Source organism: Panthera pardus, unplaced genomic scaffold (assembly GCF_024362965.1).
Source record: "Panthera pardus isolate Hobbes unplaced genomic scaffold, ASM2436296v1 HiC_scaffold_12, whole genome shotgun sequence".
Taxonomy (NCBI): Eukaryota; Metazoa; Chordata; class Mammalia; order Carnivora; family Felidae; genus Panthera; species Panthera pardus.
Window position 1 is genome coordinate 17,081,204 of NW_026526677.1, and position 27,715 is coordinate 17,108,918.

Genomic DNA, 27,715 nt, shown 5'->3' on the forward strand with positions numbered 1-27,715 from the left:
GAAAAGGTCACCTCCCGCTTGGCTCCTCTGCGGTGTGGCTTGGGGGGACCTGGGGCCTGTCTCATAGTGAACAGCTGGGTCACCCTATGGGAGTTCAGGGTTGCTCCTCAGCAAAGTGGGGGTGGGAGGAGGGTCTACCCCACCTGGGCTGAGGTCACCTTTTTCTTCACCTACACCAGCCACAGCTAAATTGACCTTCCTGTCTTTGAACCCCACAACTCCCTGAGCTGATAAGACGGCCACGTGTGGCAGCTGTCTGGTGTGTAGTGAGGGTCCAGTAAATGGTAACTACCATTTTCGTTGATTTTGTTTTGTTGCTTTTATCACAGCACCTGCAGCACTTCGTTTATTTACGGATTGCCATGTCAGTGTCCTTCACTAACTGTGGGCTCCCTGAGGGCGAGGACCGGGTCCCACCCAACGTGGAATCCTCCGGGCACACACAGGGGGGACTCAGCCCATGCTTGGTGAGTAACAGTTTAACCATCGCTTTCCTCCACCTAGCCGGGCAGTGGGGTTGCAGTTACCAGAATGTACAGCAGGTGGCGAAATAGCTCCAAGGGCCTGGCCCTATTTTGGGCCAGAGAGGAATCTGGGCCAGAGGTAGAGGGGTGAGGGGTGCGGACTCCCGCCTCCCTTCCCTGAGTGGGGGGCATTCTCCAGGTCAATCAGGGGAGTGGCTGGATCCTGCTGGAGAAGCTGGGGGAGAAGGGAGGAAAGAAGGAAAAAGCCTTCTGTTGAGCACCTGCGAATGACCAGCTGTCATCTACGTCATTTTAATTTACCCCAGCAAATAATTATTAAAGACCTACTGTGGGCTCATGGCTAGGCACCATCAAGAATTCAGAATAACCATTAAAAAAAGAAGAAGAAGAGCTGACATGAATTCAGCATTCTCAAACGCCAAGCACAGCTCTGGGCCCTTTACTTGCACTGTCTCATCGAACCTTCACACAAATCCTGTGAGACAGAGCTTCGATAATCCCCATTTAGACAAAGCAACTGGGGCCCAGAGAGGTTTAATGGTTTTCCCAGAATCGCAAACATGGCAGAATGGGATTAAAAAAAAAAAAAAAACAACGAAACAAACAAAAAACCCAGGCTGTGATTTTATGTGGCCACCAGGCCCTGTGCCGGCTCCACGCTGATGTTTCTCAAACTTAATTGTGCCTGTGAATCACGGAAGGATCTTGCGGAAATGCAGATTCTGATTCTGCAGGTGGTGCCGATGCTGTTTGTTGGTAAGAAGAACCCTGAGCAGCAACACCTACACCAGCGGTTCTAACTTTAGGGTGCACCAAAATCACCTGGAGGGCTTACTAAAACACAGGTTGCTGAGCCCTCCCCGGGGAGTTCCTGGTTCGCTAGGTCTGGCTTGAGGTCTGAAAATAAGCATTTCTGAAAGTTCCCAGGGGCTGCTGCTGCTGGTCTGGGATCACACTTGGAAAGCCACTGCTCCACATCAGCTCATTTAAGCGTCGCACCTGCCCTGTCATAGCATATAGAGCTATGTGCGGATGAAGAAGGATGGGAGGCCAGGGGTCCCAGGCTCTGCAGGGTTCCTGTCATCCTGAACTCAGTTACCCCGTCTCTCTCCTGCCTCCCAGAGCTATGCCAGAGCCAGGCACTGGCTGCAGAAGGGTGGGGGGCCAGGGAGGAGACAGGTGGGACAACTCACCTGTTGGCATTCTCCAGGGTCTCTACCTTCTTCCACAGTTCATTGTTCTCTGATGTAAATGTCTCCACCCTGAGGGGGCCAAGTAGGCAAAGGCTCAGAGGCAGCCTCCAGACCCACTGCTGCCCGCCCCCCACCCCTGCCCCACCATTCCCTGTGGCATCCCGCTCCCCCCGCCCTCTGCTCTGGTGCCCTTTGAGAGAGGACCAGGGAGAGCGGGGCAGGCTGGGGAGTGGGTCCCAGGCCTGCCACCCTGCCCAGGATGCTTACTTCTTTTCTAGACATTCCACGTACTCCTTCTTCTTGCGGCGGCTCTCCTGGGCCGAGATCTAGAGGGGCAAGCCCCCGAACAGGGGTTACCATAGCCACGTAACCACTTCCTGGGGATCCTCAATTTTAGGGCTGGCATCACCAGGGGAGCAGAGGCTCCCACCCACCAAGGAAGTCCTAGGGAAGGGGCTGGGTCCAGCTCATGCTTTACCTTATTCTTGATTTTTCTCCGGACCCTCTTTAAGGCCTTTTCTTCGGCTTTGGTGAGGGGGAGCTTCGTGGGGATGGGGTAGCCCTCAGCAATCAGGGTGCGTTTCTCCTCCTCTGTCAGGAGCAGCGGCCCTGATGTCCCCTGTAATTTCTGTGGGAAGTACGACATGATGGTTAGGAACCAGACAGCCCTGGATTCCAGTTCAAGCTCTGCCATTTACTCTTTGTGTGACTTGGGGAAGGTACTCGACTCTCTTAGCCTCAGTTTCCCAATCTGAAAAAGGGTGGGTCTGAATTAAATCCAATAACATGAATCAACAGTGCTGCGAGCCCAGCATGTTAGACACTCAGCCTATTATTGTGGTGGGGGGCGGGGGTGTCCCTAGATCCCATTCTGGAATCCACAGCCTCAAAGCTTGCTTGCCCAGAGCCCCTAAGCAGCAGCCCCCTCATGTCCCTACAGTCTCCACTTGGGAGGCTCCACACTCATCCCAGGACTCAGGGCCTAGCTCCATGTTTCCTGGGGGCTTTTGGGCCTCCTAGAGCCTGGGCCATCCCCCTAGAGGTCAGGAATGTCAAGTTCTAGTCCTGGCTCGGCAACAGTGTGGGTTTGGCAGGCCCCTTGGACCTCTCTACCTGGTTCCTCTTCACCTCAAAGCAGGATTGAAAGATTCTCACTCCCATCTGCCAGGCAGGCACCTCTCTGAATTCTGATAGGGATGAGGATCAGGCTTGGGGCTCCCCAGACCCTTCCCTGCTGGTCATGTACAGGGTGGACTTACTCAGTTCCTTGCCTCTAGGGTCAGCCCACCCCCAGCTGCTTACGTGAGGGGCGGTGAGAAGGGGGGAGGTGGAGATGGCCGTGGAGGAGCGGGCCATGGGCCGGACAGGGCTGGAGGGGGGCAGAGAGCGGGGACTCTGGGAGCCGTCACTGTCGCTGCCGTGGCTGCTGGGGGGCGTCAGAGGCATCTGCACCAGGTCCTCTGGGGAGAGCGGGGGAATCCAGGTTAGCAGGGTTGCATCCCAGCTCTGCTTGGACATCAGAGGTCAGCCAGCCCTGACACTGTGGGGAACGGAACACTGGGGCCTTGACCAGCTGTAACATCACAAGCCCCTCTGCCATGTCACATAGATGAGCTGACATCCCCGAAGTTGCTTCCTGAGTGCCATCCCATCTCTGATGCCACAGAGGTCTGGCTCCCTTAAGCCTGGTCCTTGGTGTGGATATCATGGAGGCCAGATTCTTGAAGTCCCTCCCCCATCCCTGACTTCACAGGGTCCAGACCCTTTGAGCCTCCAGCTTGGTAACCCCAGAGGTGACTGGAATCTGCCCGCAGTCAGACCCATGGGGATCAGGCTGGGCAAGCAACAGCCTCTGTCACTTCTTTTTTTCCACTGCAAAACTTTTAGCCACATCAACCCCAGGGGTTCCTCTTTCAACTTCAGGGTAACAGGACAGCATTGGGCTTTCGGCAGACCAGCCAGGGGCACTGCTCTCCCCAGCCTCCCCACCCCTGTTGCTTCTCTGTGGCCACAGCATCAGGAAGACTGACACTTGAAGCGGTCAGGAAGAAGCTTGGGTAGAGCCATGAGGACCGAGAGCCTAGCTGCAGGGAGAGCTCCCAGGTCGGCACAGAAAGCCCAGCTAATAGCAGGTGTGGAGACCTGAAGGCTCTGGGCTGAGGTTTAGGAAGAACAGCTGCATCCTTCTAGGCTCCGCCCCAAACTGCCCCCTGCAGGAGTCCTCTCTCCTTTCCCAGACTTTGATTTGCCTCTTAAAGAGTCCTGAACTTGGAGCCAGAGAGACCGAGTTCAAGTTCTGCTGTCACCTGCCCCAAGTGTGTGGCCTATAGTCATGTTTATTAGCCTCTCCCAGCCTCACTTTCCTGTTGGAAGGGAGCCACGAGGATGGAATGAGCTAATGTTTGTAAATATGCTTTACGGATAGAAGGGCACTCTACGGGGCGCCTGGGTGGCGCAGTCGGTTGAGCGTCCGACTTCAGCCAGGTCACGATCTCGCGGCCCGTGAGTTCGAGCCCCGCGTCAGGCTCTGGGCTGATGGCTCGGAGCCTGGAGCCTGTTTCCGATTCTGTGTCTCCCTCTCTCTCTGCCCCTCCCCCATTCATGCTCTGTCTCTCTCTGTCCCAAAAATAAATAAAAAACGTTGAAAAAAAATTAAAAAAAAAAAAAAAAAGAAGGGCACTCTACAAGGCGATGTGTTTTCACAGTGGCCCCTTTCTGCCTTCTGTGAGTCTTCTCTCCAAGGAAGTGAGCAACCTGAGGGTGAAACTGGGGCCTTATTCATCCTCCTAAAGCATGTGCTACTGAGCCCAGGGCCTGATACATAGTAGATGCTTCATGAATGTTTGATGGATTAATGGGTTGGGACTGGAAAGATTCAGTTAGCCTTTTCTCCTTCTGGCCAATCCAAGAAGCTTCCTCTGTTCCCTTCCTCCTTGTCAGATCTGGGAGGCTTCCAAGGCCTCCCGGGATCTGCCAACTTTAATCCATTTGGCTGCTATGATATTGGCCCTCATTACTCTGATCTCCTTGGGCACAGGAACTGTCTTCTCTCTCTGCTTCCCCAGCTCCTGGTACTGGGACATGCACAATGAACTCACTGGGTGGATGGATGGATGGATGGATAGACAAATGGATGGAAGGATGGATGGCTACAGAGTGGGCATCATCAGTGAATGATGGGAGGGGGATTAGCAAACAGGGTGAGAGAGTGTCAGTAACAGAGATGACAGTTGTAGATTGGGTAAGAAGGGGGCTTGAGGAAGGGAAAGTGTGAAGGGCAGGGAGGAAAGGATATTCTCAAGAGAGATGGGAGTTGTCAAGGGAGATGGGTGGGCTGGGCCAAGGGAGTAGGGATGCTGTCTGCCCAAGACTGGAGAGAGGCAGAGTCCCCTTCCGGACATACTTACCTGGTGTCACTTTGAGGAACTGATTCACCTCCTGGGGCTCCGCTTTGATCACTGGCAGCTGAGTCATCTCTCCTGGGGCCTGAGGAAGACATGGGTCCATCTCCATCAGCTGTCCTTGGGGCTGTCCCCACCATGCCATTCAACCTCCCACCCTCCCCTGAGTCTGGCAGTCTGCTCTGCACATAAGGAGGTGGCGGCGCTCAGTGTTCCGAGCACAGCCCAGAGGGAGCAGAGGCAGGTTTTCAGGCTTGGAGAAGCCAAGTCAGACCTAAGAGAAGAGAATGATGGTCAAGTGGTTAGTGTAGTTTATTTTTTTTTTTAAGTTTTTAAAATGTTTTTATTTATTTTTGAGACAGAGAGAGACAGAGCATGAGCAGGGGAGGGGCAGAGAGAGAGGGAGACACAGAATCCAAAGCAGGCCCCAGGCTCTGAGCTGTCAGCACAGAGCCCGATGCGGGGCTCCAACTCACGGACTGTGTGATCATGACCTGAGCCGAAGGCGGACGCTCAACTGACTCAGCCACCCAAGTGCCCCACTGTAGTTTAGACCTTATGCTCAGAGAAGGAGAGCTTCTTGTGACCTCTAAGGCCAAGGCCATTTTTTTAGTGGAGGCTGCCCTGCACGGACTGTGAAGGCCACGTAGGCGGTAGGCCGTGGTATGGTGTTATGTGGTTTGCTATGTGGTTTGCAGAGTTTGCGGAAAGGATGAGAGGTAACATCTGGCACATTGAAGCTGTTCAGTGAGCGGTAACAATAGCACAGACTAAGAAGGCATGAACTGGCTGGGGGCTCAGGGTAAGCTCCCTCAGCCACTGAAGTTTGAAACGAGTCCTGAAGTATCAACAGGAATGTTCCAAATAAAGGATGGGGCCAGTGGTGAGGGGAAAGGCATTCCAAGCGCAGGGAAAAGTATCTGCAAAGGCACAGAGGCCAGAGAGCATGGCTGGATCCGGAAACTCAGTATTCAGGGTGTCCAGAGGGTAGGGGTGTGTGCCAGGGGTGGAGGGGTAGGAAACAAGATCAGATGGCTTGGTGAGGGGGTGGCGTGGGGGTGGTGGGAGGATACACAGAAGGTAGAAAGGGACCAGACAAGGAAGTTTGAAACAATAAGGAGCCCCTAAAGGGTTGGATTGCAAGGGACTAACAGAACTAGATTTATGTTTTGTTTTTTTAAATTTTTTTTAACGTTCATTTATTTTTGAGACAGAGAGAGACAGAGCATGAACGAGGGAGGGTCAGAAAGAGGGAGACACAGAATCTGAAACAGGCTCCAGGCTCTGAGCTGTCAGCACAGAGCCCGACGCGGGGCTCGAACTCACGGTCTGCGAGATCATGACCTGAGCCGAAGTCGGCCACTTAACCGACGGAGCCACCCAGGCGCCCCTAGATCTATGTTTTAAACAAACACGCATCCCTATTTCTTTATATTCCCACTTGCTGCTACAGAAAGGACATCAAGAACACGCATGGCTGCCTACACCCGATGATCAACATGCACCTAAGTGGTGTTCTCTTTGAGGAAGGCACTGTGTTGTTGGGTGCTGAATTTCAGGACCAAGGCTCCCCTCTGGTTCTGCGGCCAGCAGGGAGAGGTCATGATATTCTGGGTGGGACACAGAATCCCCAATTTAGGCAGATGAGTAAGAATCGCAGAAGGTTCAAATTGGCAGAGACCTTGGAGACTCCCTGGTCTGCATCCTAGCTCAGCCCTCAAGTGACAGAGAAGGCATTGTGATGGAAAGGGTGGGTCCCACAGCCTGTGACTGACAATGCCAACTTCTGGTTCCTGTGCCTTCCACAAGGGTGTTGTGACCTCACTAGAGCAGGAAGTGTGGGCTTCTGGGTCTTGCAGAGTTTGGAATGCCGTTCATTATTTCTGACTGTGTGATTCTGGACAAGTCGCTTAGCTCCTTGAGCCTCAGTTTCCTTCTCTGAGGCACGTGCCCAACCTCCAAGACTCTGGCGGCTGCTGCCGCGCCTTCCCTTCCTGCTTTGCCAAGGCCTGAGGAGTCGCTGAGCCAGCCTTGGAGGTGGTCACAAAAGATCCTCCACCTTTGCAGCGGACCCTTGGTCTGACGGGTTGATGGTGGGGTAGGGAGGGGCTGAGCTTGCCTTTGGCCACATACATTTTGATCGGGTGAGATGCGTGGCCAGCAGGGGGCAGAGCTAGTCAAACCCGTAACTAGGGATTTTAAGATGGCCCTTAGATTGTAGACTCCGGGCCAAGAAGCCTTTTAGAGCCAGCTCCTGCTCCCATTTTACAGACAAGGAAGCTGAAGGAATAAAAAGAAGGCAACGTGCCCAGAGACAGGACACAGGCAGGGCCCAGAGACTTGGCCTGGCATTCCCAGGAGGCTCTTCAGATGTTGGATCTATAGCTGAATGCTGTTATCCATGTATCGTGGAGGGTGGTGGTGGTGGGAGGTGGGGGGGGGGGGGGTGATGGCATGAGTGTATGAGGTAAAAAACGTTGATCTCATGAACGTATACAACTGAAGTACAGCAAAACTTTCGAATTCTCATATTTGGTCTTTTCTTTTTAAAGTCCTGATGCTCTGAGAAAATAACACGGCCTGTGCCATGTCTATCTCTGAGACCGTAGACCAGGCCCCTGATCCTCAGCCCTGCCTGGGTCCTTGTAAACTTCCTTCTGCACACGGTGAGGCCCCCAGCTTACTCCGAGGGTGCTACGGTTTGTGCCCATTCTAGGAAGGTGAGGGCGTCCATGGGAGTTCTGACCTTCAGTCCCAAGGGTCACGTGGCTCCCAGTTCACGTAGCCCTGGGGTACACAGGGCTTTGAAGGCCTCTTCCCACAGAGACCCACCACCCTGCCTCCCTCCCTCAGCCCCTGGGAACCGTCCCCAGGCTCACCTGGTGGGGGACAGGCAGCCTGGACAGGGGGCTGAGGCCCAGCAGCGGGGTGGTGGCCATGGCAGCGGCAGCAGCCATGGCTGAGGAGGCGGCCAGAGGGTCCACGGGCAGCTCCGGGCTCTGCTCCTGCTTCACCATGACGGAGCACAGTTTGTGTCCCAGCACCCATGCTTCCTGTTCCACGTCTGGGAAAGGGGGCAGGACCAGGCTCAGGGGACTCCCCGAGCAGAGGGCTCTGCCCCCCTCCTCCCCCTGGGAGCTCCTCTGGACTGAGATGCCAGGGAACGGAGGGCAGCAGGCAGGCAAGGGCAGAGGGGGGTGCTTGTGACATAGGCTGGGGCCAGAAGATGTGGGGCATCTTCTTCATTCAGCAGCTCACACAGCAGGTGTGGACAACAGATCTGGACCCCTCCTGACTGGCTGTGGGTTAGGCAAGTTGCTTAACCTCTCTGAGCCTTAGCTTCTTCATCTGTAAAAGTGCCCGGCAAGAAGTAAATGTTCAATAAAAGCTAGCTATGGTCACTACAATGGCTGCCATCCAGGGAACATCTGCTGAGCACTGTGCTAGGCGCTGGGGACCTAGTGACAGTCACAAGCAAGTTTAGGGCAGCTGGAATGGAAAGGAAAGGGGAAGATGGGCCAGACTTACAGCTGTGACTTTGTCCTAAAGGTAATGGGGAAGCACTGAAGGGTTTTAAGCACACTCAGATTTGTAATATCAAAAAAAAAAAAAATCATTCTGCGTGTGTGCATGCATTGATTGGACTGACTGCAGGCAAGACAGAAGCAGGGAGACTCTCAGCAGGCTGGTGAAATAGCCCAGCGAGAGAAGATGAAGCCTGAGGAAAGGAGGCGACAGTGGGGATGGAGAGGAAGGGACATATTGGGGACAGATGTGGAAGGGAGAATCCACAGGACCTGGTGATGGGGGTGGGGGTCATGTTGGTGGTGAGGTGTGATGTTCAGGTTTCCCATGGCAGTGTCCTTTTCCTGCCCACTTAGTGGGGCTTTGGCCTCACCTGGACCACAGGGCTGGCAGGCATCACCCCTTTTCCTGATGAGTGTCTACAGTCCTTCACCCTAAGTCAGCCCTGCCCACGGTGGCCCCAGCAGGCCCCAGGCAGTGGTGAGGTGAGGCGCAGATCTGGGGAGCCAGTGTGCAGGGAAAGGGCGAGGGGGCTTTGGCCTTTGGGGCCTGCTGTGGGTAGGGAGAGGGGTCAGTGGTGCCTGGTCCCACCTCAGAAACGAGGCCCCACCCAGCTGGGAGCCTAAACGCCCTGGCTCTGGGCCACAGGCTGCCCCAGGGCTCCAGGAACACCCACAATCTTCCCAAATTACAGGGCCAGTTGTCCGGCCTCCGGGAAGCTGCCCCTGCAAAGGGCCCACAGACAAATTGCTCTAAAAATAGACTTGGGGAGGCCAAGGAGCTGGGCTAGCCTAGCGGGGGTGGATGGAGAACCTGCCATGAGAGGGGGTCTGCCCCACATGCTGCCTTTCTCCAGGGTGGGGCCTAAGGACTAACTGACATGACTTCCAGAGGCTTGGCTGAGAGGCCAGGGCATGTTGGGAAGCTAAGACCTCTGCAGCCACAAGCCCTGCAGCCATTTAAAGCCCAGGTGGTGGCCCTGCCCTCAGGGGTGACAGGAGTGGGGTATAACATCCCATCTCTGCCCCTGGGGAATCTCAAAGACCCTCAGAAGCAGCTAAGTGCAGCTCTTAGCCCTCTATATATATGAACTCATTTATCCCTCCCAATAATCCTATGGGGCAGGCACTATTATTATCATCCCCATTTAATAGATAAGAATATTAAGAAACTCATTCAAAACCATTGTCCTCTGAAGCGAAAGAGGAATTAAACGTTCATTGTTTTAGTCCTAGGTTCTAGCCTAGTCCTATTAAATAGGACTTTTATATGCACAATTAAAATGGCCACTAATTCTTTTTACATATTATGTACTGGGCACTAAACTGGGTACTTTAGGTATATGTTTAAAAATTCTGGCCAGCGTTTTTTTTTTTTTTTAATGTATGTTTATTTATTTTGAGAGAGAGAGAGAAAGAGAGAGCAAGTAGGGGACGGTCAGAGAGAGGGAGAGAGAATCCTAAGCAGAATCTGCAGAGCCTGACTTGGGGCTCGATCCCATGAACTGCGAGATCACCACCTGAGCTGGAATCAAGAGTCTGACAGTAAACAGACTGAGCCACACAGGCGCCCCCCCCCCCCCCCCCCAAGGCCAGAATACTTATGGCACATATGTTATCTTCATTTTATAACGGAGGCCCAGAGAGATTAAGCAACTTGCTCAAGATCACACAGCAGCTAGTGGAGGCATCAGGACGCACACCAAAGCCTGTTTGGGTTCAAACCCAGTACCCCCTGCTGGCCCTTGAGCCAGAAAAATGTGGTGGCGAGGGTGTGAGGTTTAGTATCAAGGAGCTTGCTTGCTCCCAAGTCCCTACTATGCATTTTACTGTGTGTGTGACCCAAACAGCTTAGTTTTCCTGAAGCCTCATTTTTCTGATCAGACAAATGGGGATTACGATAAAAGTGAGAAGAAAAAAGTGTGAGATAAAGATAAAAGTGTGAGAGATAAATGAGATAATTAACATGAAGATACTTTGTAAACCACACAGTACTATAGAAATATTTATAGTTATTCCCATTTGTAGATGAAGAAACCGAGGCTTTATAGAGGCTAAGAGATGTATCCATGACCACCTAGCCAAATGTGACAGGGCCAGGACCACCTGTATTTGAGGAAACATCCAAAGGGGCCATTTCTAGGTGGGGCACAGTCTGGGGATGTCCAGTGTTGGTTACCAGACAGGAGAGACTCAAAGGGCCCTTTGCTTAAACAGGCAGGACGTGGTGGGGGGGGGGGGGTTGGTTGGAGGGGAGCTTTAGGGAACTATACCTTCGGGAATAAAACTAGGGTGCAGACATCTCTCCCAGGCAGCATTTCAGAGGACAGTGCAGTATGAGAGGGTGGCAAGGTTCCAGAGTCTCAGAAACTTGTCCACATTTATGGCTTAGTTCCCCCCACTGTTTCCTCTAAGTCAGTGGTTCTCAAACCCAAGTGTGCATCAGAATCACCTGGAAGGCTGGGCCCTACCCACATGGTTTCTGATCCAGCAAGTCTGGGCGGACTGAGAATCTGCATTTCTAACAAGTTCCCAGGTGACTGCTGCTGGTCCAGGAACCACCCGTTGCTCACAACTCATCTAAGCCAGCAAAACAGCCTTTTGAGAAGTGCCCGTATGGGTTTGATATGAGCGAGCACCAAAAGGCAGGAGGCCGAACTCCTCTGAGAGGTGTTTGTGGGTGACTCCCCCGTGTGCCTCTGGGAGTCTGAGCCTGAAGGCCTCCCCCACAACCCCTCACAAGCTTCCTCCCCTCCTGGGCCCGTGCTGTCCTTAGGTCCTTCTACCCTGTTGTACCTTGGGTGGTGTCCTCCATCTTGATGGGCACAAGGGGGCTCTGAGGTGCCGAGTCACCGCTCAGGGAGTAGCTATGCTCAGCCTGGATGCCTGGTGTGGGGGAGTCCAGTTCCATGTCCAGTAGAGGGCTCTTCTCGTCCAGCACAGGGTCATCAAAGAAACTGCTGAACAGGTCATTAGAGAAGTCCTCCATGTTCTCCGCGAAGTGGTCCAGGTGCTCAGGGAAATGCTTGGGAAGGAGGAGGGAAGCAGGGACAGTGAGCTTAGCCTGGGAAGGGGGCACAGGTGCTGCTGTGCTGCCCCCCACCTCAGGCCTGCTACCACCACCGCTGTCAGTGCAACCTGCCCGTTATTCTTCCTGCCATCATTAATGCCACCGCCATTGCCACCAACCTCCCCACTGCCCACATCCTCAGGACCAACTAGTATCGTTTGTATCATGACCATCACCGCTGTCACCACTTCACCTTCACCACCACCGTCTCCACTGCCACTTCCAGCCTCACTGTCGTCATTCTCAAGAGTGAGATGTGGAGGGCGTAAAAGCATTCCTGAACAGGTGACCGGATGCTATGCTGTAGTTCTGGCTCTGAGACCTTGGCTCAATCACTCAGACTGCCTGAGTCTGTTTCTCTGTCCACCCTACTTCATGGGAAGACTAAGTAAAGAATGTGTGTCTATGCCAGCACGTTTGCATCTCAAAGGCAATATTAATGATTTTTGTACTATCTTTTTGCTAGAGCGAAACGTGGTGGGATTATCAAGGCTTCTACTCCCCTCATTAGCACAGCCCTGCCTGTCCTCACGCCACCAGACTCTCCCCTTTCCAAGACATTCCTTCTTTATGCCAAGAGATTAGACTCTGAAGCCATGTTGCTTGGGTTCGAATCCTGACCTTGATACTTCTAGCTGTGACTCAGTGCTGTTCAAACTGTGGGTGGTGACTCATTAATGGGTTGTGAAATCAATTTAGTAGGTCACAACCAGGATTTAAGAAAAAATAAAACAGAAAAAATAGAAAGTATCAGAGTGCACTACACACAGTGAAGTTAAATACCTGTGAGGTTTTCATCTTGTCTGTGTGTGTGTGTGTGTGTATAGGTACTTGGTAATGAAGTGAAATATATTTCTCAGAAACACAAAAGTCTGAAAAATACTTGTCTCTGAGATCTTGGGAAAGTTAATTAACCTCTCTCTGTTTCATTTCCTCCTTTGTACAGTGAGACTGATAATAGTTTGTTAGGATTGTTGTAAGAATTTTTAAGAATTTTTAAAAATTATTTCTGAGACAGAGAGAGACAGAGCATGAGCGGGGGAGGCTCAGAGAGAGAGGGAGACACAGAATCTGAAGCAGGGTCCAGGCTCTGAGCTGTTAGCACAGAGCCCGATGCGGGACTCGAACTCATAAACCGTGAGATCGTGACCTGAGCTGAAGTCAGATGCTCAACCAACTGAGCCACCCAGGCACCCTAGGATTGTTGTAAGAATTAAATTGATACATATAAAGCACTTATAATGGCCCCTGGTACATAATAATTACTCAACAAACATTGCCTCTTATTATTAATAAAGCACCCAGTGGCTAGCACATAGTAGGTGCTTATTGTTTTTCTCTCTAAAGAATTATAAACATGTAAGGACATGCTCCTGCTGTTCATTATTTACTGACTGAATGAATTTGCTGGTGGGTTGGAAGAGATGGTGGGAGGGGGTTGCTTCAGGCCCTGGCATCCCACCTGGTGAGTGGTTAATGACTGGCTTCTGGGGGATTGGTTCAAGGTCTGGAGCTGTTGGCCCTTTCTGGCGTGGAATACTCAAAGCCTGCCCCAGTCCTGAAGGGATGAACAGAGAAGCCCTCTGAGAATAAGGCTCAGAGCCACATGACCATCTGTGCAGTCAGATGGACTTGTTTTTGATTCTAGTCCCATGACTTGCTAAGTTATTCGCTTCTCAGTGCCTCAGTTTCCCTATCTGTAAAGGGGAAATAATAGTTCCTATTTTATAGTGTTGTCATGATGATCAAATATTTGTTGGGTGCTTAATATTCACCTTATAGGATTATGAGGGTAAAATAAGTACATATAACATTTATATATAGAACACATATACAGTGAATACATATAACAGGATGGTGCCTAGTATGTAGTGAGTACTCAATGGTTATTAGCCATTATAAGTATGGAAACTGCAGTTCCTAAAAGCCTAACTCCAGGCCTGAGCTGAGCTGAGCTGAAGAATGATCAGAGAATCAAGGACAAAATAAATGTGGAAAACTATTGACTCAGGTACTCTCCCCTTTTCCCAGTTTGCCAGAACTTATCATCACCTTATGGTTTTGTTGCGATTTTAACTTTCCGAAGTGCTTTCATATGCACAATTTTTATTTAATCCTCACAATTACCCAGTGAGATAAGGAAGTTGCGTATTTGCATTCGACGGATAAGGAAACTGAGGCCCAGGGAGTCAAGTACAACAGGAAAGTGTCCACAACCCCTCCTTGCCCAGTCCTTTCCCAATTGTAGCAGACATTCTTCTGTTCAAGAATTGCCTGTTTGCCAGACGGAAAACTCCCTGAGGCACGGTCTGTATCTTGTTCCCCTGCTGGATCCTAGCACCTGGCCCATGATAACCATCGGTGGAGGGACAGGTCCTTGTTCCCCAGAGGGCAATGCCATCAGTAGGTCATTTATCTATCAATGTCTGGGGTGAGACAGAATCAGGAGGTCAGAAGCATCAGCTAAACACATCTCTAAGAATAACTGTGATCCTACACTAAGGCCGTTTACAGGGCATCCCCTCCCCACCCCCTCCCGCCAACCAGACAGCCAGCCACAGGCAGGACTGTGCTAGCTATACCCTCTGCAGGGCCTGGGCCAGCCCAGCTGGGGGCGCTTTGCCCCTGCTCACTCTTCCAGGGTCTCTCAAAGGCCTGGTGTGGGGCCCAGTGGGAGGGGGTTGTGAAGAAGGGAGGACAGTGAGTCAGTGGCTAAGGTATTTCTCCAGCAGCTGCTTCTCAGGCGATAAGGGTTTGCCAAGCCCTTTCCCGGGGCCTGGGAGAGGAGAAATACTTTCCTCCAGTCTGGGCTGGGGTCCCTGAAGGCCTTGGCTCCAGGCAGAATAAGCCAGGTCCTTCTCAGAGACCCCTTTTGGGGTGCCCACAGGAACCTGCTCAGGGAGCTCAGCTGGCCCCCTTTGGTGAGCAGCCCCCACCCCACCTGCTGGAAACAGCAGCCAAGGCCTAACAGGATGGAGCTTCCAGAAAATGAGAGCCAAGTGGAAGGGGAGGGCGGCCAAGGGGCAGGCAGGGTGGGGGTGGAGGACACTCAGAAAACCCGGTCCTCTTTGCTCAGGGCTTCCTTATGTGATGGTCGGACCTCTGGTGGCAATGGTGGGCATGTCTCATCACCTCCAGGCCAACTTCCTGCTCATGCCAGCATGCCAGAAGGGACTGGCAAAACCCTTCAGAGGGTTTTGTAGCCTTACTTCTTCTATCTGGTGCCTGGTCTGTCAAAGCAGCTCAGTTATGGTTGGTTTATATCATCAATACATTAGAAGCAGAAGGGACTCGAGAAAGCCCATGGTCCTCACCTCCCATTCACACCCCCATCTGCCAATGAAGAAAATGAGGTCCAGAGAGAGAAAGCCACCTACCCAAAGTCACAGAGTTGGCAATGTTGAGGGAGGGGTTCAAGCCCACTCTGGGGACCTCAGGCCTCCTCAGCTCCAGCATGCCCATGTTTCCCCCAACCACACCCAGCTCTACCCCTAATTCACACGCTAAAAGCTGAGGTTTCAGACTATCTGAAGGAAATTATTGCCCCGGGGAGGAAGGAGGGTTAAATTTATGAACATCAGGGGGTCGTGGGTCAACGTTCAGAGGGGGGACAGGGTTCTTTGGGGGTAGGGGGTGAGCGTTCTGGGGTGCCTTGCCAGGCAACGGGGATGGGAAGCCAGAGAAGGAAATATTATGATTTGTTTCCCTCCTCGTTAAAGACTTTTTCCTACAGTCATGCCAATACAAGCTCCTTCTCGGAGGCCACGCGCAGTCAGCCCCGGCTCCTCTCTCTGCTCCTCCCTCTCGGAAGATTGGTATCGCACTCTCCTGCTCGCACCCCCGCGCATACCTCTCCTGGCAGCACCCAGCCCGGCAGCCAGGTCTCGGGCGCCTGCCCTTTAAATTTAAATAAAGAAGGACCCGGTGCCCCCAGCCGCGCGCTGCGGGCCTGAGATTAAGGCCGGCGCGCTGTGGGGCCGCCCCGAGCCGGGGTCCGGCGTGCTCATTGGTGGAGCCCGCGGAGCCCCTGGCCAATGGGAGGAGGCTGCGGGCAGCCGGCGGCGGCGGCGGGGCGCAGGCGGAGGAGGGTCCCGTGCTTCGCCGAAAGCCGGGGCGTGGGAAGGGCCTGCAGCGCGAGGTCCGGCTGTGTGTCCCTTTCAGCGCTTGGGGCCGAGGCCGGGATGGCTCCTTGGAGCTTCCAGGTGGGCCCAGCAGCCCCGCTGTCCCAAGACCCTTATCGGTTGCACGGCTCCTGACCCCGCGCGGCGAGTAGGGGGAAGTGGAGAGGGAGGGTCTCCCCCGACGTCCCTGGCTCCAAGGGAAGGCCGGGCACCAGTCCTTAAGCCCCTTCACCGATCTTCCGGCTCACCTCCTTCCGTCCCTCTTGGAACAGTGCTATCACAGGGCGCACTGATGGGACAACGCGGTCTCGGTCCCTGGTCGCGGGGAGTGGCGAGTGGGGACGCTCCTGGGGCGGTAATAGGACCATCTGAAGCTACTCTCAGTTCCCCTCCCGTAATTCCCCCACGGGGGTCAATGCAGAGAGACGGAAAAGCTCTGGGGGTGCAGCTGTCTGCTGAGAGAGTGTGTGGGAGAAGGTTCTCCCTCGACCTGGGGCAGCCTCAGAGCACTCACTTCCCTTGGCCCCTAGCCCGGTGGTGCCTGCACCCCCTGTTCCTGACTTCTGCCTCTCCCCTGGCCCGCGCTGATTCAGTCTGTGCTTGGGGAAAGGAGGGAGGAGACCGGAGTGGGTCCAGGCTGAGCTGTGGGATAAGGAGTGGGGGGGAATCCCAAGCCCGGACATTCCTTCCGAGAGAGTGAGCTCTGGAGAGAGATGGGAGGAGAGTCCTCTCACATTTCCCTCTTCCCTTCCCCCGCAGGCTGGGCCCACACGCGCCCGCCCCCGACCCATACATTCCCGGACGGTTACTTGCCTCGTGGTCACTAGAAAATCGACCCCATTTCAAGCTGAAGGGCCACCAGTCTGAGTCAGTGCTGTGCCCTGAGTGTGTGTGTGGGGGGGGGGGGGGGGGCGGGGACGGGGAAGGGTAGGCTCAAGAGAGAGCAGGGAGGGGAGGTGGGCCCCTGGGTATCCAGTTGTCAGGCCCTCCTTGTCCTTATGCATCACCATCCAGGCATTTGGGTGTCCCTTTCCCAGAGCCGGAATCAAAGGCTGTCCTTTGAAGGGGAAAAGGCCCTGGACTCAGACTCGGGATGCGCCCCCCCCCCCCCCCCCCCCAGTTCAAGATCCAGCTGTGCTCTGAGACCTGGGCAGGGGCAGGTGGTATCTCTCCTCCAGGCCTCAGTTTCCCCATCGGTTATAGACTGTGTTCCTATTGGGGCAGGGGTGGCAGGCAGGGACAGGGTGAAGTGAACTAGTCTTCAGAGAATGGGCTCTTTTCCTCTGCCCTGGCCTCCCTGGGGACTGGGAAGGGATGCAGCCAGTTCTCCAGTCCCTGGAGCCAGTCCCTCCCTGAGCTTTCCTGGCAGGGGGGGTTAAGGGGGGGCGCATTGTTCCAACCTCCAACCTCACTCTCATCCCCCGTTCCCCACAGGCCCAGGGACGGCGGCTGCTGAGGTTTCATATTTTCCCCCTACCGAACTATTCACCACAGAGCCCAAGTCCAAATAAGCAGAAATGCTTCCCTCTGTGTGCATGTGTGTGCATACGTGTGGATGTGCTACACAGACGTGGGCTGTGGGGTTCCTTCTTACATAAGGAAACACCACTTCTCCAACACCACCCGCTGTAAGATCCACACCCATGGGCACATTCCACGTACAGCCTGGGGCAGGTCCTCTTTTGCACATACACACGCTCATGGGCTCACCTAGGCTGACACTGGCAAGCACCAACACAGGCCCCAAGTGGACACACTCCTCAGACGTGATCAGACAGACACACAGTGTCCTATGCAGACACACATATGCACGGCCACCCCAGGGATGGTCATAGACGTAGTCATGCACGCTCTCACTTGAACACACACAACATCTCACACCACCACAGAACTAAATGCTGACTGCGCCAACCCACATGCCTGAGTCATATGACCCCCAGCGAGGGAGCTCTGGGAGCCCCAGGCTCGCCTGGGGCTGGGACAGTGAGGGCTGGGACTGGAGGAGGGGCAGGATGGGAATGGAGCTTTTCTGTGAGTGTGCTGGAGGGAGGAAGGGAGAGAGGAAAGGGCAGGCTGGCATCTACCACAGGCTGCTTCTGTGCAGAGCAGGGCCTGGGCGGGGGCACGGTGTGTGCATTCTCTCTAGCCCCCAGCCCCGTTGGTCTGGCTCTCCAGTTCCCTCTCCTGACACTGGTAACCCTTCCCTGCCCAGGCCACAGATGCCTCAGGAAAGTGGAGAGCTGGCCTGCAGGTTCCTGGCCAGCCCCTGGCATCTTCTGACCAGGCAGCCCATGTACCGTGGCCCAACCCTGGGGTTAGTGCCAGGTGCTGTCTGGGCAGGAGGAAGCGATGGCAGTGAATGCCGCCGCCCAGGGCTGGGATTAGCTGTGACTGGCCCCAGTGAGGGCACGGCAGCCCACGGTCTGGCTGCTGGAGATGTTGGTCCATAGGCAGTGGCCAGAGGATCCCTGTGGGACAGCTCAGGACACTGACAACTAAGTGCCAGGGCTGGCACTGGGGACCTCTGGAGAATAAGGGTGTCTAATCACATCCATTTGTTCATCACTTCTGTATTTCTCCAGTATTTACTTAGCACCTACTACGTGCCCAGCCCTGTGGATACAGAGATGAACAAAGCCTAATTCCTGCTCACAAAAGACTTTCTGACTAGTGATGTGACTACCCTGTTTATGAAGGTAAGCTAAGGCTGGCACTCCGATCTGTCTCCTAAGCATTCCCCACCTCCATCAAGAGGGATCTTCTAACACAACATGACTGTGTGACTCCCTTCCTCAGTGTCCATCAATGACTCCGTACTGCCCTTAGGATAGTTTCCAAGTGCCTTAGTATAGCTTGAAACGATCCAGCCATACTGCTTCTGTGTCTTGTTGTGTCCAATTCTCGTGTATCTCCAAAGCCTAGCATTGGTCCCAGCACATGGTAGGTGCTCAGGCGTTTGCTGAGTGACTGACCGATGGACTGAATGAGTGGGTGAATGAAGGAATGTGCCAGTGAGTTAATGGACTGAGGCCCTTTTTCTGTAGCTGAGCCTCCAGGAATGACTGCCCTGAATTCCGCTTCGGTGCCAGCTTGCTCCTGCTCCAGGCAGAGTTTCCATGCTCCTGGACTCCTTCCCTCGGCTCCTCCCTAGTGGGGCCTATTGTACCCATTTTCCAGGTTATTTTTTCCCAAGGCCTTTTTGTTCTTAAGCCCCAGACAGACCAGGTACCTGGGGACCACAGTCCCCTGCTTAGTGCTGGAGGAGCTGCCCCACGGTTTGGTTCGGCCCAAGAATGTCAACAGAGCCTAGTGGCCACCTGGCCAAGCTGTTCTCCCGGCCCCTGGCCAGCTGGAAGGCCCTCCTCAGCTGGAGCCTGCCACCCGGCTCTGGCTGGAGTTCCCTTGGCCTCTTCCTCTCTCCAGTGCACTCAGCATTCGGCCTCTGGCTTCCTCAGCTGTCCTGGCCTGTCTGAGTTGTCCTCAGGTTTTATTTTTGGAAGAAGCTACATTCTCTCTCCTTATTTACTCCAATCCTTCAGGGAAGGTGTGGGACCCCTGGGTTCGGCTGGAGATCAGGCTGTGGCTCTAGCCTCTGGGGTTTGGACCTCTCTGGGACTCCGAGGGAGGGGACCTCCAAAGACTCCTGAGCCATCAGATGCTTCAAAGCCAATTGCCTCTGTTCTCCTTCCCCCACCCAGTGTGTGACTAATGCCTGCCCCTGCCCTTCTTGAAGAGCCCCACGATAGCCAAAAAAAATCATTACAATTTTCGAGCTGAAAAGAATTCTGGCATCATTAGGTCCGCCCCCTCTTATTTACAGAGACAATGTAGTTCAATGATTAAGAGCAAGGGAGGCAGACAGATCTGGTTCTAATCTCGGTTTTGCTACCTACTGCGTAGCCTTGGGCAAGTTACTTAACCTCTCTGAGCCTCAGTCTCAGCTGTAAACTAGGGGTACGTCTACCTAACTACTAGGTTGCCGTGAGGATTACATGAGATGATATTTGTAAAGTGCTTGATACAATGCAGCACACAGAGAAGGGTCTCACTGAAGTGTAGCTGTTGTTATTACAGAGAGAAAAACTGAGTGCCAGGGAAGGAGCAGACAGGCTCAGGATCACACAGCTTGAGGTAAGCAGCCATTTTCAGAGTCTCTCCTCTGTCTCTATCTCCCTTGCAAGGAGAAGGGAGGGGCTGGCATCAGCTCCAAAGAGGAATCTCCTTGAGTCAGTTGCTTGGGCAAACCCCTAGGTCTTCTGTGTTGGCCTCCACCCGCCATGCCCAGGCCCTCCTCCAGGCTAGGGGTTTCCTCCATGCCTCAGGGGCCTCGTCCTTGCTCACTGAGAGTGAGGGGTCTGGGGAGGAGACCCCAGCACTCAGCCCCAAGGTGGACCTCAGGCCAGTGGGACTCTGAGAGGAGGGGGGACTGCTGGGTCCTGACATCACAGAGCAGAGAAGCTGGAGCCACAGCCTTGCGGGCCAGCTGGGGCTCTTCCAGAGCGTCCAGATGTCTCAGGAATGTGCTGAGCTGGGAACTACCTCGCTCCTTCCCTCACCACCCCCAACCCTTCATCCCCTCCTATGCTCGCTCAAGCTCTGCCTCTGCCCCACCCCCCTCTACCCTTTCTCTTTCATCTCTCCCTGAGAGGGCCTCCTGTCCATAGTCCCTCTGGTGCCTTGCCATAGTCAAGCTTCCTCTCAGCCCTCTAAAGGGGTCACGGAAGGCAGGAGTCCTTCCCCTTCTGCAGACCCCATGGGCTGACCATGTGGGGTGGGGGGAGATGGGAGCCTGAGCTAACTGGGAGGGGAAAGTTCTGAGCAGATAGTGCATGCCAGATCCCGAATGTGGAACTGATTTGCAGCTCTGGGAGAGGAAGGGGTGAAGGCCTTGGGGCAGCAGAGGGCAGGGCTGGGCCTCCTCTCTGGGAGGATGATGAAAAGGGCTCTGGGCATCTTGTCCCAGTTGATGGCTGGGAGGGCCAAGGAGGTGAGGTGCCAGGCTAGGCTGGCCTCAGAAGGAGGGCTCAGATTCTTTGAGACCCCTGGGCACAACAGGGACATGGCTTACCTGAGAGTGGAGGGTCTTGAGCTATATGAGGGGTGGGGGAACTCCATTAGGGCCCTGGGGTTAGGCCAGGAGGAAGGGCATGGTTCACAGACTGGAGCTCTCAGCTCCAAAGAGAGAAGCCTGTTCCTCTGCAAGGGTGGAGTTGCCTTGGGCCTGGCCCTGAGGGCTGGGGATGATAGAGCCTGATGGGAACTGGTACTCCTAGCCCAGTGTGCAAGTCACATCGGGTCGCGGGATGGGAGTCAGAGGAGAGAAGGGACCTGGGGTCAGCTGCTGCTTCAGGCTGCCCCAGACTCAGGGAGGGCTCACAATTCTTTCTCCCTTTGGGGAGGGTCCCTTATCATCCAGACAGGCTGACAGCTCATTCCTAGTGGACCCTAGACCTCCTAGCACTGAGACAGTTCAGAGTTGCTGGGACCACCATTGTGTCCAGCTCAGAAATATCTCCCACCTGCTGAAAAAACTCCCAGCTCCTAAGAATGGTATTCAAGGTCTGTTATAAATGAGTCTCAACTTACCACTATAGATGGAGCCCCTCATCTTTCTCTTCCCTCCATCCTAGTTGGATGAGCACTCCTAGCTCCTCGAAACTGCTGTGAACTCCATTGCCATAGGGCCCTTGCTTATACCAATCCTTGTGTCTGGAATGCCTTTGCCCTTTATCTCTCCTCATTCCAACTACTATCATCCTTAAAGCCCAATTAAAATGTCACTTCCACTAGGAAGCCTTCCTTGACTGCCTACCTGTACCAACTGTTGAACCACCATAGCACTTATAGACTGTTGGGTCACTGGCTAATATCATGTCTTGAACTCTAAGTAGGGACAGTGGGACCCATCTCTCCTTCTAAACTTTCACCTCCTTGAGGGTAGGATCCAGGATAGAGTTCATCTTTGAACCCTCTGCTGGGCGTCACACAGGGCCTGGGATATAGTGTGCCTAGTAATAATAATAATAGCTAATATTTATGTCCTAGGCCCTGTTCTAACTCCTTCCATGTGGTATATCATTTTATTTTTCAGAAGGTAAGTTAGCACCGCCGTTTAAAAGTTGAGGAAATTGAGGCACAGAGGAGTTAAGTAGCTTCTCCAGGTTCATTCATTTAGCAAAAGGCTGAATCAGGATTTGAAGCCAAGACTTGATTGCAGAGCTTGTGCTCTTAAGCACACATGAAAACACGGGTTGTTGAAGGAATGGATGATTTTCTGCTGCCCCATCCCAACACCTAGTACAGGACCAGGTACAATATACAGCCCCAAACTCCATGCACCGGGTCCTCCCTTGGGGCCCTGATGTAGCTCATCCCTGGCCATCTCTCTCCTGAAGCCCAGAAAGAGCCCTGAGAAGGGGTCTGGCATCTTTTTGCTTTACCCAAAAGAGCCTTCCGGCTCCAAAGAGGTCAGACAGATAAAAAAATAAAATCCCTACAACCAGGGCTCATCACAGGGATGGAGAAGGTGGGCCATTCCTCCAAGGGCTGTCCAATGCTGGGGGCCTTCCTTTCAGGCCATGACATTGACAATCAGAATAAAACCAGCAGTAGCAACTATAGTTTATGGAGGATTTACTACGTGCCAGGCACTGTGCGAGGCTTTATCTAATTGAATCCTTGTAAGAACCCTACGTTCTATGGTCATACTTTATGGTTGAGGAAAACAAGCTGGGAGAAGTTAAGGCATCTGTCACAGGGATGACAAATGATGAGAGCCAGGATTTGCTCCCAGGTCTGAGAAGTTAAAGGTGACCATTAATGGCCATCACACCCCACCTCAGATATGGCTCAGCTCCCCAGTGTTTGTTGAGGTATCGCTATCTGACTTGTGCACTTGCTGTCTGGACAAGTTGGGTCTGGGAGTAGTCACGGGGTCTCAGGACATCCCTGTTCAGAATCTTCCCAGAGTGGAGTGGTTTCACAGTCTACAGCACCCCTCTCCCTCAAATTCATGCAGCTTTGAGAGTTCCAGATATTCAGGGCCGGGTCTATTTCTTCAATGAGGTGGTGAGTACACACGTATCCATTTTATTATATTTTATAATTTTTATGCGTGCGTGATATATTCTTTTATGATAGAAGAGGCTATTATGGTAAAGTGAAAGGTAGGTGTGGAATTTAGGTTAAAATTCACTACCTGAATAAAAAATAAAATCCACTTTTTAAAAAAGTACCATTCAAGCTAGAGGTGTGGAAGTGTCCTTTCTTCCACTGTCTGTTTATCTACCTGTCTATCCATTCATCACCCCTCCCTCCCTCCCTCCCTCCCTCCCGTCCATCTGTCCGTCCTTCCTTCCATTCATCCATCCATCCATCCATCCATCCATCCATCCATCCAATAAATAAGCATTTCCTCAGCACTCGGTCACTATAGCTATAACTAGCCAACAGACAAAAATGATCGTCTGTCATTCTCTGCTCTCAAAGAATTCTCAGTCTAGTTCAGCAGTGAGGAAGCCAAGGCCCAGAGAGGGGAAGTGATTTGCCCAAGGTCACATGGGGAGTTAGGGAAACAGGGTGAGGAGAGGTGAGGACAGTCGGGGCAGAGGGACACATACATGGGCAAAGGCTCGGGCCTGCCTGCTTTGGAAGCAGGTCCCCCTCAATCACTGCTGTAAAACTGCCTCCTGGCTCTCCGTGAGGGCCCGAAGAGCCTGCCTTATTCCTTTGCTGCTTTCATTTTTGTTTTTCTTTTGGAAGGGGAAAGGGGGGACAGCTGCTGCCGTCCAGCTGTTATGTTGGACCACACAGCCCAGCCCAGATGTGTCAGCCTCTCTGGGATGGGTGAAATGGCTCCTGGGCCAAGAGCCAAGGGGCAAGGAAGCTACAGCAGGGCTCTGTCCTGGGAGAGTTGGGAGAGGAGGCACACTGAACCCGGCAGCAGGGAAGCCTACTATTGCCCCGGCTGTCAAGCTGGCCTTGGTGATGATATGCTATGTCCAGGTCATGGGGATCAGGACCTCTGACACTCCAAGGAAATCAATCCCTTTGACATATTGTCTCCAACAGTCAGAGCTCTGGGCCATTTCTTACCCCTCCCAGCTTTTCTGGAACCAGACCGCCCCCATGCTTACCTTCTCCCTTATCCCGGTCAAGGGTCCTTGCCACTTATCCTGACTTCTAGTCTGCTCGAGGGGGTTACATAGTGTTCCAGCCAGAGCAATGCTCATGGTCTTGACTTAACTCCACCCAAATCTTCCTCCTCCATCCTGCCCCCTGGAGCGCAGAGACTTCCAGAAGAACAGCTTGTTCTTCAGCATCTGGAGCTGGTTTCTTGAGGGAGGTTCAGGGGCAAGCCAGGTCCCAGAGAGGGATGCTCCGGGAGGGACTCTGTACCAGGACTTGCAGGAGGCACATGGTATGGGGAGGGGGAGACACAAGATGGGTGTGTCCTTCATCTCTTCTCTCCTGGCACAGCAGCCAGGCCAGGCCAGACATAAATAGACCCTCTTGGGGAGCCCCGGGAGTTACAGAGAGCAAAGGTCCAAGTTCCCAGGTGGGCCGGGGAGCAGCATCCCAGAGTGAGTGTGAGGACAGGGCATGGGATGGGATGTGGGGCCTCTCCTCTCACAGGCCAGGCACCCTGCTGTCTCTGCCCCTAATGCTCTAGGCATCCATGGTGCTCTGAGGATGGCGGTGGGTGCAAATGAAGGCGGGGCCCCTCTGATATCTGAGAGCCCAAACTTTTCTCACCCTAGCAAAGTGCGAACCAGAATGAGAGGAAGAGAGAGGGAGAGACGGAGAATGAGAGGGAGAGGAGGTGGTTCTCTTCCCAATTTGACCCACTCCATGGGACTCCTGCCTCGAGGACAGAGGTGAGAGGTCCCCTCCTTTCCAATCTCAGAGACAGTGCCTTCCAGAAACTCCTTTGCCAGTGGGGATGGAACCAATATGGAGGGAGTGTGCCAGGTCACCTTCTCTGAGAAGCCTTCTGTGACCTCCACCCCAGCTGGATACTCCTCAGGCTCCCGCCCTGCTCAGCTCCATTACGGCGCCCTGTGGTGCTGCCACTGTGATTCCCTCTCTCTCTCTCATTTGGCTGTCAGTGGCTGGAGGTCACCATGCATAGTGACCAGCATAGGGCTCCTTCAGTGCCCATTTGGTAAAGAACTGGATGTATGTATTGAAGAAGGACCAAGCAAAGTCCCAGCTGGTCCAGGGAAGCCTGAGGGACCTCATAGTAGATTGGGGTACAGGCAGAATTTTTGTGGGATCCAGGATCCCCATCACCCTCAGGGCTGGTCTGGCCAGGACCCTGAGAACCCTGGGGCCCCTTCTGGAATTATCAATACATTTCTTGAACACTCAGGCCTGTCTTTTTAAAAAAAAATTCTCCCGGGGCACCTGGGTGGCTCAGTCAGTTAAGCATCTGACTCTTAATTTTGGCTCAGGTCATGATCTCATGGGTCATGAGATCGAGCCTCGAGTCGGGTTCTGCGCTGACAGGGCAGAGCCTGCTTGGGGTTCTCTCTCTCTCTCCTCTCTCTGCTCCTCCCCTGGCTCGTGCATTCTCTCTCAATCTCTCTCAAAGTAAATAAACTTCAAAAAACAAAAATGCATTCTCTCCTTCCCTTATAGGGACTGCCCTGGTCTGAAGTAATTTCCTCTACAAATTTCAAGTAAATCCTTGAAATGGAGCAAAGTCCACTCCAATGCAAAACTTGTCTCTGTTCTGCGTGTGGAGCCCATCTCAAATAAAGGTGGGCGAAGCTCTTATCTCTGGGCGGTGGATAAAGAAGTGACTGTCTCGTGTTCCTCTGGAGCTTTCTCAGGTTGGTCTGCCGCATGTAGTAAGGTTTCACAATCTTTATTGTGCTTTTTGTAATAGTATGGACCCACTCAAAATGATTGCTTTTTCATTGATCCTGAAGTCACATAACTCCACATTTTACACAATTTAAAGTTTGGACTTGGCCCGTTGCCTTATGATGGAGTTTTCTACATTAAGCCCCTATTTTGTCACGGCACCAGGTTAGGTTTATGGAAATGAACAGAACTGACAGGGTCTCTGTTCTCATGGAACTTGCAAGCTTGCTTTCTTAATGGAGGAAATGGACAATAAGCCAATAAGATGTCTGCACACTGGAATGAGGGCTGTGAAGAAATCAAAGGACTGAAGTAGAAAATAGGAGGTCCCACCTGAGGTGGTCAGGAGGCGGCTCTAAAGAGGTGACATTTGCATTGAGGAAGATGAGATGGAGAGAACTGGAGGGAAAACATTCTAGATGTCAGGAACAGCATAGGTAAAGGCCCTGCAGCAGGACTAGAAGAGACTTAGTTTTAAGCTGAGTGTGGATCTAGGAGTCCCAGAGCAACCTGAACAAGAGAAAACTGGGAAAGATGGAAGCCCCAGAGCCAGTGTTCAAGGGCGAGGCCTAGGCCACAAGTTCAGATTTGCTGCGGGTCAAATCATTATAGACTATCCTAGTCTGGGGGCTGCGGGGGTTCATGCCATAGGATGGGGATGGCTCAAGGCAATGACAACTCATTGGAAATTGTGGAAATCCCTTCTGAATTTCAGAGACAGTATATGGGCTGCAGGATCCTGATGGCTGGGAATAGGTGAGCTTAAGCACCCTTTTTCCTCCTCCTTAAAATATGTGAGGTCTGGCCTGGGCCCCTTTTCCTTTATTTAGCCATGGTTGACTGAGGCCTCCTTTGTGCCAAGCACTGTACTGGGCACTGGGGATATTGCAGTGAACAAAACAGATAAACCCCTTCCCTCAAGGAGCTTGTATCTCAGTGGGGGACACAAACACAAAACAAAAGACCCTTACCCCAAACAAACTCAGTGTTTTGGGAGAGGACTAGGTGGGGAGATCTCCCTTCCTGAGTTGGAGCCCTAAGACTTTGGCTCCTCCATTAGTCCTTTCTCTAGGGGATTCTACTCTGAGACCAGAGTACCTTGGCCCTTAGGTCCTCTTTCCTGTTGGTGAGAATTTAAAGAGAAACACACACACACACACACACACACACACACACACACACACACACACCCCTCCCCTTTTAGGGGCTGTTAAAGGCCCACACACAGACATAGGAACACCCAAATGCACATACTTCTCTAATCTCCCTAATCCCCCAAGGCTGGGGTGGTGGTTGTAGTGGTTCTCTGTTTCTCTATTTAGCTCAGGAGAAGCCAGGCTATGGGCCTGGCTTAGCCCCCGCACCCCCCTTCCCCTGGGCCGGTGCCTGGGTCCCAGTCATTCCCACACCTGGCCTGGGAGGTAAATGAATGTACTGAGCAAACATCCTTGCAGCTTCCTGCTGCTCCCCTCTGAGACAACAGCACTCCTCCTTCTCTTCCTCCTCCCCACACCCTCCCAGTTGGGGCATCTCTGGGATCCAGAGCCATTTCCCTCTAGAGAAACCAGAGTCATCCCTTTTCCTTAGCCAGAAGAAGAAGGCAAGATGCACACAGCCCTAGTGTCTCTATCTGGAGACACAACTTGTTCTCTCTCTGGCCCTTTATCTCAGCTTTCTGAGCACCAGACCCTCCCTCATGCCTGCCCAGGGGGTGAAGGATATAGGATACAGGGGATGAGGGCTCTCCATGGCCACATCAGGAACTGTGGGAGAGGTAGAGGGAGGAGAAGCCCCCCTCCCCCACATCTGGTAGGAAGGGCAGCCCCTTTGGAGGGGTGTCTCTGAGAATCACATAGATAAGCTGGGACCAGCATAAAGGGAGAAATAAAGTACCCCTGACCACCTCCAAGCACACTGGACTTGAACTGCATATTCATTCTGTCTCTGTCCAAGCAAAGGTGTATTTCTGACAGAGTTGTGTTCAGGGTGAGCATAGTTTTTTATTCTTTTTGCACGGAGCAACAGAGCACACACATTTCTCACATGACTCTATG

The 27,715-nt window shown here is 53.1% G+C and overlaps 1 protein-coding gene and 1 long non-coding RNA gene across 5 annotated transcripts in view; one reads left to right on the forward strand and one right to left on the reverse strand.

Moving 5' to 3' along the window:
• CREB3L1 (cAMP responsive element binding protein 3 like 1) overlaps window positions 1-27,715 on the reverse strand; it is a 35,511-nt gene that overhangs the window by 4,747 nt on the left and 3,049 nt on the right. The window contains exons 2-8 of the mRNA XM_019412303.2: window positions 11,400-11,628; window positions 7,959-8,143; window positions 5,086-5,164; window positions 2,981-3,138; window positions 2,157-2,306; window positions 1,946-2,004; window positions 1,679-1,747 (exon numbers count right to left, since the gene is read on the reverse strand). Of these exons, the coding sequence (XP_019267848.1) occupies window positions 1,679-1,747; window positions 1,946-2,004; window positions 2,157-2,306; window positions 2,981-3,138; window positions 5,086-5,164; window positions 7,959-8,143; window positions 11,400-11,628 (929 nt within the window). The remainder of the gene's footprint in view (window positions 1-1,678; window positions 1,748-1,945; window positions 2,005-2,156; window positions 2,307-2,980; window positions 3,139-5,085; window positions 5,165-7,958; window positions 8,144-11,399; window positions 11,629-27,715) is intronic.
• Window positions 15,743-27,715, forward strand: part of LOC109245095 (uncharacterized) — a 113,774-nt gene continuing 101,801 nt past the window's right edge. For 2 of the 4 annotated variants that reach the window (XR_008421143.1, XR_002070779.2), the window contains exons 1-2: window positions 15,743-15,875; window positions 18,377-18,490. This is a non-coding gene — a long non-coding RNA (uncharacterized LOC109245095). Of the gene's footprint in view, window positions 15,876-18,376; window positions 18,491-24,553; window positions 25,190-25,433; window positions 27,576-27,715 lie in introns of those variants that run through there. The other 2 variants (XR_002070778.2, XR_008421144.1) reach the window with 2 other exon arrangements.